The following is a 16,871-nucleotide window of genomic DNA, read 5'->3' as shown; positions in this document are numbered from 1 at the left end:
ATAGGTTCTTGGGCTTCCCTGGTGGCGCAGTGGTTGGGAGTCCGCCTGCCAATGCAGGGGACACGGGTTCGTGCCCCGGTCCGGGAAGATCCCACATGCCGCGGAGCGGCTGGGCCCGTGAGCCATGGCCGCTGAGCCTGCGCATCCGGAGCCTGTGCTCCCCAAGGAGAGAGGCCACAACAGTGAGAGGCCCGCATACCGCAAAAAAAAAAAGAAATAGGTCTCATGTGAATATCATCACATCTCATTTGGCAGATGTGGAAACTGAGGCACAAAATACTTATGTCTTGACAAGTAAGTTATAAGGAGATGGCAGTTATATTTTAGGGCATCCTTTTTAGGATGTAAGAGCAGATTATTCTATGTCAGGATCTGTTGTTTGAGTTCCTGATGGGATATGAGATGGACAAACTTCTTCAACACTCACGGGAAATAGGAGGGAACCAGGAAGAAGCCTTTGAGAGTGAACTTGTGATGAGCGGGAGAGGTGATGCTACCCGGCTTCCCTCCGCCGTGGCCAGGGGTGGTCCAGTGCGGGACAGGTTCCTCGACACCGAAGAAGCCGCTGATATACTGTGGTTACTCGTTCAAAAGGGAATAACAGGGACTTCCCTGGTGGTGCCGTGGTTAAGAATCCACCTGCCAATGCAGGGGACACGGGTTCAAGCCCTGGTCCGGGAAGATCCCACGTGCCGCAGAGCAACTAAGCCCGTGTGCCACAACTACTGAGCCTGTGCTCTAGAGCCTGCGAGCCACAGCTACTGAAGCCCACACACCTAGAGCCCATGCTCCGCAACAAGAGAAGCCACCGCAATGAGAAGCCCGCGCACCGCGACGAAGGATAGCCCCCGCTCGCTGCAAGTAGAGAAAGCCGCGTGCAGCAACAAACACCCAATGCAGCCAAAAATAAATAAATAAATAAATAAATAAATTTAAGAAGAAAAGGGAATAACATTTATGGGAAACTCACAGAGGGGGAGGGTGTTTGTTCACAGAAGAGTGGATGGATTCACGGGTGTGGAAGGGCAGAGCAGGGCCCCTGGGAAGGGGAAGGGGAATGAGAAAGAGCATCCGCTTCCATTACTAGATCATCGTTGCCAGAGATTGAAATGTATCTCCAGCTGATTCAGAAAATTCATTTTTCTGAAATTAAACGTATCTAAGTTAGGTGATTATTATGACGGTAATGTCATTTCACGGTCATCTGTGGCAAAAATCTAATAGGGGTAAAGCCTGTGATCGTTCCAAATTAGCATTTACTACTAAATGTTCCTTTTGAGACGTCGACGGGCACCCGTCCTTGTGGTGAATTGGACAAGGCTGTTGTTAGGTATGTGTGGTGGGATCGTGTTTTGGTTCTTAGCGTTTCTCCATCTTTCCTCTGCTGGTTTCCTTCAGCCGTTCACTGTAACCTCCCGCCTTTCTTGCCTGCCTGGGGGAGGTCACGGCACCAAGTGATGGGTCCTTCCCGTTTTCTGCTTGCAGAACAATCGACCATGACAACCGAATCGGGATCAGACTTGGAATCGAAGCCGGAGCCGGAGGCCGAGCCCCAGGAGGGTCACGCGGGGGCACAGCTGGGGGCGCAGCCAGGAGCTGAGCCAGGCAGTGAAGAGCAGCCCCAGGCACTGGAGCAGTTGGAGGAGGCGGCAGCGCACAGCACGCCCGTGAGGAAGGAGGTGAGCCTGGACCACCCCGCACTTGCGAGCATCCCCCCGCCAAAACCCATGAAAGAATGTTTGCTGAGCTTTTCCAGGCTCTGCTCTGACCTTGGCCTCTTAGCACTAGAGGGAACCACCAGGGGTCATCTGCTTGGCCCCTTCTGGTCCTGGGCAGATGGAAAGTTAGGCTATTTTAAGGCTTTCAGTGAATGACATTCCACAGCCTTGCTTGGTGACGCCTTCCTTTGATGAAAGCGTTTGAACTCACACTGAAATCTGGACTGCAGGTCAGTGGTTTTTGTCTGGGTTGACGGGGAGGCTAGACACTGCTCTGGCGGCTCTAATTATGCGCCCGGTTGTTTGTTTAAGCCTCGGGTTCAGAGCTCTTGTGATTTTTCCCTGGGGCCACTCTGACCCTAAAGTTGCCAGCTACTTATAGTGGGTGTTCGTGCCTCTTTCCCTCTCCCGTGGACATGTCTATTTTCAACTCTGTTACCTAAACATGTTTAAGTTGTCATGGATATGTGATTATTCCTTTTAAAAGCTTTCCTACAAAATATAAAGCACGATTTATACCTGGGCCTTGAATGAATCCGTGTTTAAATTCCTTTGGCTTGAAACTTCAAACCTGGAATCAGCATAACCCGACTCATGGGCTAAGGAAATCTGGGAGTCCCTACACATGGTTGACCTCTTACAGGTTGGAAGTATTTGTGTCAAGCCAGAAATTCTAGAAGATGTTAAGAGACATGAAGGAAGTGGCATGTCTTTGGAAAACACAACACATTGGTATAGCCTTAAACTACTGTGTGTTTACAGCCTGATTATTTTATTTCTTTTCCCATGGTATTTAAGTTCCACTTTTAAATGGTATAAAGAGTAATGTTTATTTTCATGCTCTGTAAATAGATGCTCTGTCTGATCTCAGACATTTTGTGCAGGGAGCTGGGGGTTATCCTTCAACCTGTCAAACAGAATCAAAGGAACAGGTGCTGTCATCATGGTTTTCCTTTATCTTTTCTTTTTGTGGAGACGTGATGGTGGTAGTGTTTTGTTTGTTAATTTTCAGATCTTCAGAAATTTAAAGTTACTAGACTGGATTTTTCTCTCTTCTTTCCTCTTAACTCTGAAATGAAATAAACGTGAAAGTGGGGGAAATTGGAGAGAAGGAAGAGTTTCCATACCCAGGCACGATTAGACATGTGTATTTAATAAATGGATTGACTTTCTGTAGTCAGACGTTTGAAACTAAAGAGGAGTGACTCGAAGCCACTGGAGGGAAAGGTGACTGGCGGCAGAGTCACGAGACTTTAGCCCTGCCTCCCCCCTGGTTATCTCAGTTGTCTCAGAACTCTTTCGAGTCCTCTGGACCTCAGCTTACTCATTTACAGAACGAAGAGATCAGAAAAGATAATTTTCTAAGATTCTTCCACTCTCAGATTCTCTCATTCACACCGGGTGCCCAGTTATGTTCGAGGTAGAATGAAGTGTGCTTTGGTATCTCGTGATGATTAAAGTGTGGGCTTTGGCTGGATCTGAATTCCAGTTGACGAGTTTGGTGACCTTGAGAAAGCTGCAGCTCTCAATATGGTCTTACTCTCCAGCCCATGAGCTTTAGCCACCAGGCTGGTGGTATATTCATGAGAGAGGAAATTTCGTGCTTATGTAAGGGGCCCAAACTGAGTTTCAAAACATATCTTCCTTTGGACTTTCAGAGTGTATTTGCAGACCATGGAAGCATGGAAGCTGTGGTCTGGCCCTTGGGTTGAATGTGCGTTGATGGTCATTTAATACATAGAAAAAGGGCAGAAAAAGAGTTGTTGGAGGGGAGTGCACAGGGAGACTGCCAAGGGGACTGACTGAGGGGAGGACTTTATTGTTCATAGGATGTCCTCTGCAGTTCTGAGTCTAGCTTGGACTGGACTGTTGTGATTTGAAAGCAGATTAAAGCTTTTGGACAGGTTTGATCTGTTCTTATACTAGCTCATTACAGTGAAGGGGGAAGCAGACTTAAGGGATTACTTTGTAGTGAATTTCAGTGCTGCTGGCTTCATTGAATTGAGTTAGAGCTAAATCAAATATTTTAACAGTTGTAAAATTACTGAGATTAATACTTGAATCTATGTAGGCCTTACAATTTATAAGATACCTGGTATGTTTATGGAACAGTTATGGCTCATGGAATAAAGGAGGATCCAGTGAATGAAAGAAGCAGAATACATTAGGTTAAATCTTAGATGCTTTATTTGCTTTTAAGGCTTATACTACCCAGTACCTTTTTTTTTTTCCCCCAATTGAAGTGTAAATGCTGTGTTAGTTTCAGGTGTACAGCAAAGTGATTCACTTATACATATATATACATATTCCTTTTCCGATTCTTTTCCATTATAGGTTGCTGTAGATAATATAGTTCCCTGTGCCGTGCAGTAGGTCCTTGTTTACCTGTTTTATGTATAGTAGTGTATCTTCGTTAATCCCAAACTCCTAATCTGTCCTTCTACCACCCTTTCCCCTCCAGTAACCATAAGTCCTCTCACTGTGTCTGTGGAAGCCGATGCCTTTTAGAAAGTCAGGAGCCCACTTTTGTACCCGCCTTTGCCTAGTGGAACCTTGGTGGCATTTGCTAAGAGCTTAGCACTGCTAATGTAAATCCTTGAGTCAAACTGAAATAAGGCCCTATGGGTACTTCTAAACTGCAGGAGTTACTTAAGTGTAACTGTTAGCGTTCTAAGTATTTGTATATGTATATCCAGTCCTAATATCCTAATTCAGACATCCCTCATCCTTTAGGAAATAGGAAAACCTGTTTCTAAAGTGTGCTGTTATTGCCTGAGCAATGCAATATTTATTTCCTGTCTTGCAGTGAAAACTGTCCATTGTTTGCTCTTCGCAGGTCACTGACAAGGACCAGGAGTTTGGCGCCGGACCTGCCAAACAGCCCGAATATCAGCAATTTGAAGACGATAAACTTTCCCAGAAATCATCTAGCAGCAAACTATCTCGATCTCCATTAAAGATTGTCAAAAAGCCAAAAAGCATGCAGTGCAAAGTGATACTTCTGGATGGATCAGAATATACCTGCGATGTAGAGGTAAATGTATATTTTAAAACTTTTTTTGGTCCCAGATATTGAGAGCTGGGAAATATTGCTGTAAAGCATACAAGATGCCTCTTTGTTTTTCCAGAACTCTGGAAAATTACTCAGACCCAGTTTCTAAACACAAAATTATTTCCGAAGTCTCTCACAGAGGATCAAATTACTGAAAATACTTATAAAGTCCCCAAAATGTTACAATCGAGAAGAGAAAAATGTGGTCTTTAAATAAATAAAAAAAGAAGAAGAAGAAGAAGAAGAAGAAATCTCTAATACTTTCCATGGTAGGAAAAACATTTTGGAGGCCTTAAAAATCAAGTGTTCTTTAATATCCTGACTATGAGCTAACATTGAAATGAATTTTACCTTTTCTGTTTGCGTAACTTACGGCCAAGTTGTTAATTGGTAGAAACTTGGAGATTTCTGTATACAGGAGCGGTAGGATGATTTGAACTGTGAATGTCCTTTTCTTGCTTGGAGAATGGGTAGTTTTTAAAATGCACGTGGTGGTGGGCATTGCAGCTCGAGTGTAAAGGGGTGTGCTCCTCTGTGTTTCTTTGTAAAGAAAACAAAAATTCTTCTGAGAGAAGGGGCAGGTGAGTGACTCTTGTCAGAGATGTTTGGCCAGACCAAGTTAACAAGTGAGAGCGACACAGGCTGTTGAGAGTGGCGGCAGTGGATGGTTGCTGAGCTCCCAGGTATCACGGGGACACAGGCCGGGTGTGAACTCTGGCCGGAGAACCAGGTCTGCCCTGTCGACCACCGACCGCGTCTTTTTCCCCCAGCTGGGAGGGAGCATCTTGCTCTTTCTGCAAGTTGATTCCATTTCAGATTGAATATTTTCATTCAGAGAGCTACTCTCCCGCCTCCATCCCCTTGCCCTTGGTCCTACATGGGCATCGCACATCCCTCTGTGCCAGCCCCGCCCACCACATGCCTCCAATGGTCCCCTCTTCTGCCCGGGGTGCTGAGAGTCTGCTGGCTCCGCAGCCAGCGTGCATCTGTGTGTGGTCATGCATTTCCTTTTCTCTTTTCTCAAGACACAGCCAGCAGCAAGCCCACCTGATCCCGCATGGTCCACGTTCATTTGTCTCCTCCTTCTCTGCCTACAGCCCCCGTTTCATTCCTTATAGTTTGCATAATGCACTCATGCACCAGTGCTTTTCTTGGAACAGAAGATTCAAATCCATTTCACGTTGATAACGTCATTTAGGGTGGGGGTGGGTTATCAAATTATTACAGATTGCAGGGACGTAGAAAAAAAGTTTTAGATAAACTCTTAGATCAAAAGAGATTCAGTCTACCATGTATTAATTTAGAGAATTTTTGTTCTCCTATAACCTGACAAATATTAGTGGGTTACTACAGGGAATAAAATACGCGTTCTAAGGTTTGCAGTGCACAGGTCCATTTCTTGCATTTCACTGGCTCTGATTTTGGCTAATTTCTTAGCCCAAGGTGTTCGATTATTGATTTAGATGTTTATTCTGGAAATGAGAAGATCCAATAATCTACTTTTACCTGGGTTTTACTATGAAGCTTAAAGCACTTCTGTAACCTTTAGCGAGGTTGCATTTTTCCAGTATGGATCTCCCTTCCGGAAAAATTCATCGAAGTCAAGAGGAGCTTTTTTCCTTAACTTGGAGGCAAGTCTTTCTACCGATTGTATTTATGTAATGGGATAAATAGGGTTCCCTAGCAGTCCTCTGGTCACGACTACCAGAGTTTTCTAAAGAACAGTCTAGAAGAAAGTTGATAGTGTTTCCTGTAGGGAGAATAAATGCCTCAGGGCTGACCCCAGTGCACGTCATGCTGATCCTTTTGCTAAATTTATTTTATATCCCGTGCTGCAGAGTCATTCCAGCTAATCTGTGTTTTTCAGTACAGCATTTTTGGTTTGTAATTAACTCTGGGTACCATTCAGTGTTACTTTTAACGTCACTGTGAAGACTGTGAGTGGCATGGCAATGTTGGTCAGCTATTTTCTTTTATAATAAGGTATTTTTATGAATTGGACAGATTCTTAAGAGTAACTTTTTTTCTGGGACACACAAATCCTTGTCAGCAGAATATTCTCAGTGTCACAGCAGAAGAAGGTGTGGCCGCTACTGACATCCTGACAGCCATGGAGAAGATGGAGAAACATGGAGATGCTAAAGTGAAATGGGTTTGTCTGTCACCTACTAGCTGGATAAGAAAAATGGGTCGTGAATCGGTGACGTGGTTCTCAAGGTGGCAATGAGATGCTAGTTGAAAAAGCAGATTCAAAATGCTGGACTTCCCTGGTGGCGCAGTGGTTAAGAATCCGCCTGCCAATGCAGGGGACACGGGTTCAATCCCTGGGCCGGGAAGATCCCACATGCCGTGGAGCAACTAAGCCCGTGTGCCACAACTACTGAGCCTGCGCTCTAGAGCCCACGAGCCACAACTGTTGAGCCTGCGTGCCACAACTACTGAAGCCCGTGCGCCTAGGGCCCGTGCTCCACAACCAGAGAAGCCACTGCAATGAGAAGCCCTCACACCGCAACGAAGAGTAGCCCCCGCTCGCTGCTACTAGAGAAAACCCGCACACAGCAACGAAGACCCAACATACCAAAAACAAAACAAAACAAAACAAAAACAAAATGCCTCTGCTTTTAGATACAAACTATGAAAAGTAAAGCTTTGCTGGCGAGGTACACGGGGTCTAGCAGGTAAACAGAGGTTGAAAAACATTGTCCTAGAGAAGGTGTCCTTCAGCCTTTACTCTCCTCAAAACTGAGCTGTTAACTGAATCTTGGGTGAAGGCACAGCACACACGCAAAAACAGCTCGACAACTTTTTTAAGTGATAAGGGCTTTAGAAGCAAGGAACAGCCCATGTGTCAGAACCCAGGTTTCTTAAATGGATGGTGTGGACACTGAAGCAAAGTAGCAAGATAACATTTAGCAGGAGGGGAGGTAAAACTTCTCTCTGTTTTTAAAGATCAAGTGCAAAACAGAAATAGGTTTGGAGGAAGGGCCAGGCAGACTTAGTAACAGTTCGGGTGAAACTCAACTTTGGGTTTCAGGTGATTACAAACCCAGCAGGAACCAGCAGTGCAGTGTGGCTGTCAGGAATGTTCTGGAAATCACAGGCTGCTTCCAGGGAGTGTAGTGTCTAGTTTGTGGAAGGCAGTGAGTAGTCCCCGTCCCACTGCTGGGAGGTCCCATTTGTGTAATTCACACGTGGTACACATGCTCCAGAGCCGCCAGACTGGGGAGTGATTTCCAGGAACTTCTTAAATCTTCTGAACCTCATTTTCCTCACCCGGAAAATAGGGGTGAAATAAGGCATTGTTGGGAAGATGAAAGCAGATAACTGATGTACACTCTCTGGGATGTAGCAGATTCTTGATAAATGGTACCAGTTTAACAACAACAATAGTAGTGAACTCCGACTTAAGCTTATTCAGCAGAGAATTACAGGATGGTGAGTAGTTTGAAACCTTCCCATGCGAAATGATTCGAGAAAGAATGTGTTGAAGATGGAAAAAAGGTTAGGAGGAGACAGGATAGCTACTTCCAGTTACTTGGAAGGGTTGTCATTGAACGTCATAACATTTTTTAACGTATAGGGAGTAAAACTTAGGAAGAAGCTACAGGAAGTCAGATTTTAAATAAGCAGAAAAAGAATGTTTTAAAGTGGTCATTGTCAACCTCGTGATGATGTGTGCTCTGCTGTTGGGATTCCAGCAGAAAGCACAGGTGCATCTCTGGTAACCAGCAGCTCCTGGGTGTAATCTCAGCCCCAGTGGCTTCTCATACCCCTTCCTGCTCCAAGATCCCGGAGAGAAGAGGCACCAAGCTCTGAACGAAGAAGCAGGATGGCCTCCACGACCCCTGCCCCCAACACGTGCGGTTGTGAATTACGAACAGGATGCAGGAGACCATAACAGGCATAACGTTTGTTGCATTGAATAAGGCATCAAAAAAAGGCATTTTATTTTAATGAACTCTCTATGCCTAGCTGTTATTCCCCTGTGGCTTATTTTATGCCTTCATTATAGTTCTCTTTTCTTTTGAAAGCACAAGGTAGCATTTCCCCTTGCCCAGCGGTGCTACTGCGGTAGAAAGCCAGGACCCTGAAAAGCAAGACACAAGAAGCAGTTGTTTTCTGAGAGCAGTGACTGGACACTGATTAAGTCTGCAATTCCCGCCCCTGGTGTTCTGATGGGAGGACCTTACCGATTGTCCTGGAGTTTTCGAATTTCCCTCTAGCAATAGGCTTAGATCATTGCGGCATTCAGTGTTTTTCCATTTGAGAGATGTTTTTCCTCAGTAATTTTTTTTCAGACTCTTAGTCTTGATTATCTAAAATATAAAAAGATCTTGCAGGACTTTCCTGGTGGCACAGTGGTTAAGAATCCGCCTGCCACTGCAGGGGACACGGGTTCGAGCCCTGGTCCGGGAAGATCCCACATGCCTCAGAGCAACTAAGCCTGTGCGCCACAACTACTGAGCCTGCGCCCTAGATCCCACGAGCCACAACTACTGAAACCCGCGTGCCACAACTACTGAAGCCCTTGAGCCTAGAGCCCGTACTCCGCAACAAGAGAAGCCACCGCAATGAGAGAAGCCTGCACACCACAACAAAGAGTAGCCCCTACTCGCCTCAACTTAGAGAAAACCCGCGCACGGCAATGAAGACCCAACGCAGCCAAAAATAAATAAAATTAATTAATTAATTAAAAAAAGAAAAAAGATCTAACTATGAGTAAAATACAAGAAAGGGTCTTAACAATAAGTAATTTGATATACACGTTTGGGCAATGTTTGCAGCTACCGGATTGTCACATACGCCAGCATAATCGCTAATACTGCTGTTCCCTTCTTGTCATTTTTACTGGACCATTAGAAAATGCAGGCTACTTCCTATGGCCAGTTGGTCATCATCGTTGCTGTTTATTTCTTGAACATGAATTTTAAAAGAGAAAATAAAAGTACCCCCTTCACAGCAGCAGTGGAAGCAGTGCTTACCATGTTTATTTCACGTTTATTTCAATCCCATTACTTCTGGGTTCCTGGACTTGTCTGAGTCTGATTAGAGTATGATGAATTTCTTGATGACCATCCAGTTAGAAATGTTTCATTCATATCTAGTCTGATATGGGTTTAGGAAAATAAGTCAGGATTTGAAGTTCGAGTCCATATTTCCTAATATAGGTGTGCAGCTGCACATAGAAACATCTTAAGCCATTCTTGGGTGTAGTTCGGTTTGTTCTCCATAAGAAACCTAACCAGTGGAGGAGGCTTGAGCGTAACTGCAAAAGAGACGGAAGGTGGACCAGGTGTTTCTCACAAGGTTCCACCCTGTTTCTCTGTGTGCGGGGACCTGGGCTCTCTCTCCTGAGCCCCGCACGTTGCCGTTTTAGTAGTGAGCGAGACTCAGTGCTTCTGAGCCCCAGGCGACCCCACGTGGGCCTGGAACTCCAGGGGAAGTGCCAGTGACTCAGCCACGCTGGAGAGACCCTTGCATCCAGATTGGGGCAAATCTGAAAGCTACTCAAGTGCAGCAGTAAAACCTTAAAAGCCTGTCCCACCCCCTCCCTCAGGTTTGGCTGTGTCCAGAGGCCTGCTGGTTGATGGGCTCCATGACTGAGTACCATTCAGATCCTGCCGGAATCGGAGAAACGGTGGCGTTCACTCCAAAAAGCACTTCTGGATGCCACCCAGAGATGTTCCCAAGGGGCCAGAGAGGAGAAGGGAGTTTATGGCACTCCGTCCCCTAAATGTGCTTGTGTCACCTTTTGACTACTGGTCAGGGAGGGACCGTTTAAAAAATCTCTAAATGCTCTGCCTTGCCCGTGATGGAATTGGCGTTTCAAGTCATACTTCTATTTCATGTATTCCACTAACTGGGATTTGGTTGGAAAAACAAAATCAGTGTCTGAGTTTTCCAGCTTCTCTAGGTTACATGATTAAAATGCCTTATGATCCCTTCAGAAGTTCTTGACTAGACAGCAAATAGAATTGCCATAATCCAGAAAGTTGACTAGAACACCTATTGCCTTTCATGGATTATAAGAAATAGTAATTGTAAAACATTCAAAATAAGAATTTTTGTTGTTATTGCAAGTATTGTTCTTTCAACAACTACATAAGTCAGAGGTTTTGATTCTGTGTAATTGTATAAATTACGATTTAACCTCTCAGTGGGTCTGTGCTCAACTTTATGTCTTTACTACACCAGACCGTCTGCCACGTGCTGTAACCGAGTGGCCCGGTCCTGCAGCAGCAGCTTTCCTGCGAAGATCAGGGCCCCCGGGGACGCCCGACCATGGCAGGGCTTTAATCAACTCGGTTCCCTTGTGTGATGACTCTTTGGTGCAACCACAGGAACAGTTACACACAAGGACAGTTAACAGGCACCTGCTTATTTACCTGACATAGTCAATGTTCAGCCTTCCCGAGGTGTTCAGATATGACCTCGTGAAGGTTTGATTAAGAAAAACAAACCCTTTTACTAAAATTGTTAAAACTTTTCTCCTGGTTTTCATTTTCAAAAAGTAACAGACTGATAATCCCTCATGAGTGCAGGCATGGTCTAGTAAACACCCTACATAGTATGAAGGTTAAAAACAAGTATAAGGGGCTTCCCTGGTGGCGCAGTGGTTGAGAGTCCGCCTGCCGATGCAGGGGACACGGGTTTGTGCCCTGGTCCGGGAGGATCCCATGTGCTGCGGAGCGGCTGGGCCCGTGAGCCATGGCCGCTGAGCCTGTGCATCCGGAGCCTGTGCTTCGCAATGGGAGAGGCCACAACAGTGAGAGGCCCGCGTACCACAAAAAAACCACAAGTATATTTGTCGAGAAATAAAACTAGTAAAACCCTGAGGCGTATCACATACCATGGGTTATGTTTTGGAAGCTGAGTGAATTTGAACCTGAGTGCGCACTGGGGTGATTGTTTATCAAAGGTAATAATCCCTGGGGAGTTCTTTTTGACTTCACTCTCAGTTGTCAAATGGAGTGAAGGCCCAATGGGAGATTTGTTTTCCAGGTGTTAATATTTCTGACATGCAGTGCCGAAACCCCAGGTTTGCTTTTTCACTCCGCTGTTCCCTTAACTCTTGACTTTCTCGTTGTATTTTCCAACTACTTTGTGTTGCTGATTTGATGAAATGAACTTCCGTGCTCTGCGTTCAGGCAGAGGGACTTCGTAAGCGAAATGTGCATGCATAGTTTTACCTGTTCCAGTGTGCAGTGTCTTATTTATCTTTGTCCTTCGTATAACATGGTGGTTGACTTTCACATAGTAGGTATTCATTACCTATTTGGTGAAGAAAGCACTCTTCCAGGTTTAAGAATAATCCAAGTTTTCTAGTTCTCACCATCGTGTGATTGAACTTTGAGGTTTTACTTGGTATTTTTATATCTAGTTGACTTGCTTAAAATTTGCCTCCTTCAGCATCTTCCCCCTCTGAGAGTTTTCACATGTGCTCTAGAAAAAAATCTTTTAACTTCCTTTACTCTGTTTGTGGCCTTAGGCGATGATGGATCAGCCACTGACACCTTCCCCTGGGCTCAGCGGAGGAGGGTCCTGCGCTCTCGTGGCTGCTTCTCCAGAAATATGTCCCCTTAGCACACCTGGGTTCAGGCTTAACTTGAGGTTTGGGGAAAGAGCATATAAAAGACAGAATTACCTGTTCGTGTGTGGAAATGTAACAGATTTCCGTATTTTAGTTTTGTGTCCAGCAACTTGACCAAATTCACTGATGAGCTTTAGTAGTTGTCTGGTGGCGTCTTTAGGATTTTCTGTCTGTAGCATCATGTCATCTGCACTCAGTGACAGTTTTATTTTTTCTTTTCCAATTTGGATTCCTTTTATTTCTTTTTCCTCTCTCATTGCTGTGGCTAGGACTTCCAAAACTATGTTGAATAAATGTGGCAAGAGTAGGCATCCTTGTTTTGTTCCTGATCTTTGGGGGAAAAAAAAGAATACGTGTTACTCCAAGTGCTATTCTTAGGTGCGAAGGACCGAAACCCTGCTCCTGAGTTCCTAATCAGCATCATCCTGCCTGGCACCATTCTGCTTCACATGCCAGGTGCCAGCTCGTGTCCACTCTAACTCAGCCATAGCCCCAGAAGCAAGGGAAGTTCTTCCCTGCTTTAGTCCAAGGCATTTCTCATTCCCCAGCTTGTTGGACGGCAGCCGATCCCTCATATAGCGACCACAGCCTCGCATTCACACAGGGCCAAGCCGGACAGGAGTCTCTGCCACCAGTGAGCTTCTTCAGCCTCCTTCCTAGAACTGGACCTTTATTACAGCTTCCAAAAATCTCTTAAGGTGTTGTCTCCACCAGGCACCTCATTCAGATCTCTGTATTTTCTTGAGGACGTTGATCAGTTTGTACGTGGCAGGCACCGAAATAGTTTTTAACAAGGGAGCGCATCATTCAAGTTTTAATTATGATTTGTCTTAACGAACCTTCTTTTTTCTTGTTTACAACAGTTCCGGTCCCTAGAACTGACATCACACAGTGTGCAAAAGATGCCAAGGAGTTTTACCAATTTTGCAGAGGCTTTGATATAAAGTATTTCTTGAGGGCCTGTTACGTTCCAGGCACTGAAAACCAAGAGAGACAAAGACTTCAAGCTTAGATAGGGCATCGTCTTCCTCATAGGGTCCACGGTCTTAGGCCTGGAAGGGACATTGGAGATAACTTTGTCTCCTACCTCATTTCACTGAAGAAGAAATAGGCCCAGAGCCGTTCATGGTGTGCCAGAGGACACACAGCCCAGAAAGGGCCGAGAAGGGCTAGAACCCACATCTGCTACCCTCTGCTCCAGAACGCTCTTTACTGGGGGCATCAAAACATCCAAAGTCTGTAGCAGCAGACAGAGCAAACCGAAATACAGTATTTACTGCCAGCGTGGACTTGTGAAATAGTAGGACACAAAGAGAAATAGAAGGAGAAAGATCCGCTTTTCAAATTAGTTAATAATGTATTTAACTGTCTACCTTAGTTTTAATTCTGTGAGCATTTGACATCAAATGGACCAGTTTAAATTTTGTGATGAAACGTTCAAGTTCTACTTTATGTTTTTATATTAGTTATGCATGTAGTTTGGGGGTAAGGAGAAGGAAGTGAGGCCACACTGGGCTTCCTCCTCTGTTCACTTTCTCATCTCCTTTCCTTCTCCCCCCCTTCACCCCTACATCCTTCCCTCTCCTCCCCTCCCCTCTGCTGGCAGCCGGAAGCAGACACGCTAAAGGGGCTCTCCTTTTAATAAATGGGGCAACTTGACTCTGGCCTGAAGTGGTGTAATTAGGCCTCCTCCCTGGAAACAAAAGGGCCCTGAGGTTACGGGCAGATCTTATCCAGGAGACAGACTGAGTCAGTGGAAAGGATGTTACCTTCTCAAGACTTCTTAAACCTAATTTCGCAAAAAGATTGCCAAGGCTTTGCTTTCGGCTGTACTATCATGAAATAAGATACTCTGTGAGATACATGCACCCTTATGTTCATAGAAGTGCTGTTTACAACAGCCAAGACATGGAAACAACCTAAGTGTCCATTGACAGATGAATGGATAAAGAAGATGTGGTATTTATATACAAAGGAATACTTACTCAGCCATAAAAAAAAATGAAATGATGCCATTTGCAGCAACATGGATGGACCTAGAGATTATCATACTAAGTGAAGCAAGTCAGACGAAGACAAATATCGTATAATATCACTTATTTGTGGAATCTAAAAAAAAATGATACAAATGAACATTTACAAAGCAGAGAGAGAATCACAGACATAGAAAACAAACTTATGGTTACCAAAGGGGAAAGAGGGGAGGGATAAATTAGGAGTTTGGGATTAAAATATACACACTGCTGTATATAAAATAGATAACCAACAAGGACCTACTGTTTAGCACGGTGAACTATATTCAATATCTTGTAATAATCTATAACGGAAAAGAACCTGGAAAAGAATATATGTGTTTATATGTGTGTGTGTGTGTGTATACACGTAACTGAATCACTTTGCTGTACACCAGAAATTAACACAACACTGTAAATCAGCTATACTTCAATTAAAAAAATAAAAAAGATACTCTATGAAGAGTAGAAAAACAATAATATTTTGAGTAAGAAGGGGAAGACAGCTGGGGAGGTATGATGCAGAAGCTCTTCAAAGTGGGGAAGGGAGCAGAGTTCCGGGCTCGACTCCCCTCGCTGCCTTGACACAGGATGACCTGAAGCAAGTTGTACAGCTGTTACACCATCCTGCTCAGAGTCTGAACTGGGCCAGAGTCTCCATGCCTTCTGGAGAGAAGCAGTTTTCACCAGTGATGTTTTTTTCTAATTTTCCTGATCAATTGCCACTTCATTTCATAATTACAGCATTTCCCCCGTGAAAGACAGGTTGTAATTTTCAAGATAATAGCATCTCCCTTTAGTTAGCATTTAAATAGATGCCTTTCTTTTCACAGACGTCGTCTTGGCTCTGCAGAAAGTTTAGGAAGAAGACCACTGGTATCGGCTACAAGATGGGAAAATCATTTCAAAGTTAGTTAATAACCTGAGAAGATCTCTACATGGTGGATCATCTCTTGAATTTGATATTACCTTTTTTCTTGTTGTTACCTTCAATTTCAGAGGCAGGTGTCTTTGACCTTGTCTCAAAATTCCACCACCTACGAACAGCGCCCATGACCTCCTTGACTACAGAGCTGAAGTCTTGTAGAATCACAGGTTCTTAGGGTCGGAGGAGGGCGTGAACTCTAGTTCAGTCCTGCAAAATATGTACATGGTGTGTGTGTACACACACATTCCAACAAAATACAGAGGTAGTTTCAGGAAGCCTGGAGGACAGTGTGATGATGTTGAGGCCCTGTTATAGGGACACGGTGAAATAGCTACAGAGAACCAGCTTGCACACACTTACTGGCATCCACGCACCAGCTGATCTGGTCTAAAAGGGAAGCGCACACAGGCAGCAGTTAGCGTCAGGATTTAGCTGCCACCGACGCCTTATGGTCCAGCGTCTCATTGGCACAAGAAAGGTGGTGAATACGGACTTCTTAGTTTGAAAAATGTTGTAACTTAAAAGGAGATATTCAGCTGCACTCATGAATACCTTTTGTGGTATTCCTATGATCATGTTAATGTCTATAGCAAAGGAAGAAGGGAAAATCCATCCTAGTGATATTTCAGCCCAGTCGTCCTGCTGTTTGGATATGGCAAATAAATAATAGGAGATGGGAAAGTCAATGAGGAAATACAGAGAGGGAAAAGCTCTGCTAAAATGTTACCTAGTGAAACTGAAGAGCCTCCTTCCCTGCTTTTTTGTTAGTAACACATATGCCATGCCTGACATTTATTGGCCATAAACTAATAAATTACCTTGGCCAGTCTGGGCACTTATTTCGAGGCTAATAGTGTATTAGCTTTAAATGCAAGCTTCCTTTGGGGATATCGATACATGGAAAAGGTATTATTAATCATTCTTGCCAGGGTTTTATATTTTCCTTCTATTAACTGATTCTCTCAAGGTTTCTGTACCAGACAGACATGCTCAGATCATCTATAGTTGCTCCAGTAAACAGAGGGCCATTTAAAAATTCAAAATTAATTTAAAATTGGTTACAGCTGTGTCAAATTTTTAACTTTCTTAAATAGCTGGGGACTTCTGCTAAGACACTTGTTCTGTCAGTTTCTTTTTAAATTTTTATTGAAATATTGTTGCTTTATAATGTGTTAGTTTCAGGCATGCAACAAAGTGATTCACTTATACATATATTGATATATATGTATATATATTCTTTTTTAGATTCTTTTCCATTATAGATTATTACAACATATTGAATGTAGCTCGCTATGCTATACAGTAGGTCCTTGCCCTGTCAGTTTTTAATGCTGCAGTGCTCGAAATATGCTGCACTGCTCGAAATACGTCCATGAAAGAGTAGTGGAAATGTTGAACTCTAATTTTAGTTTTAATCCCTTCATCCAGCAGTGGAACCGGCATGTAGTGTTTTAGTAAAAAGGATCACTCACACCCAGGCTTTTACAAATGTGTTTATGAAACTCATAATGTACAGGTGTCTTAATAATTGAATATATATCAAGGTATCACAAATCAAAGCAGACCAGAG

The 16,871-nt window shown here is 44.1% G+C and overlaps 1 protein-coding gene across 15 annotated transcripts in view; it reads left to right on the top strand.

Moving 5' to 3' along the window:
* Positions 1–1,490: 1,490 nt before the first annotated feature.
* EPB41L3 (erythrocyte membrane protein band 4.1 like 3) overlaps positions 1,491–16,871 on the top strand; it is a gene marked incomplete at both ends in the record, with an annotated part of 83,554 nt that continues 68,173 nt past the window's right edge. For 12 of the 15 annotated variants that reach the window (XM_082853185.1, XM_082853172.1, XM_082853181.1 and 9 more), the window contains 2 exons: positions 1,497–1,679; positions 4,555–4,752. In XM_082853185.1, coding sequence (XP_082709311.1) covers positions 1,497–1,679; positions 4,555–4,752 — 381 coding nt within the window. Of the gene's footprint in view, positions 1,680–4,554; positions 4,753–16,871 lie in introns of those variants that run through there. The other 3 variants (XM_082853175.1, XM_082853176.1, XM_082853177.1) reach the window with 2 other exon arrangements.

The sequence above is a fragment of the Leucopleurus acutus genome (assembly GCF_964270905.1).
Source record: "Leucopleurus acutus genome assembly, chromosome: 13".
In the NCBI taxonomy this organism is placed as follows: Eukaryota; Metazoa; Chordata; class Mammalia; order Artiodactyla; family Delphinidae; genus Leucopleurus; species Leucopleurus acutus.
The sequence above is the reverse complement of the archived record's forward strand: the minus strand, read 5'-3'. Positions and strand labels throughout refer to the sequence as shown.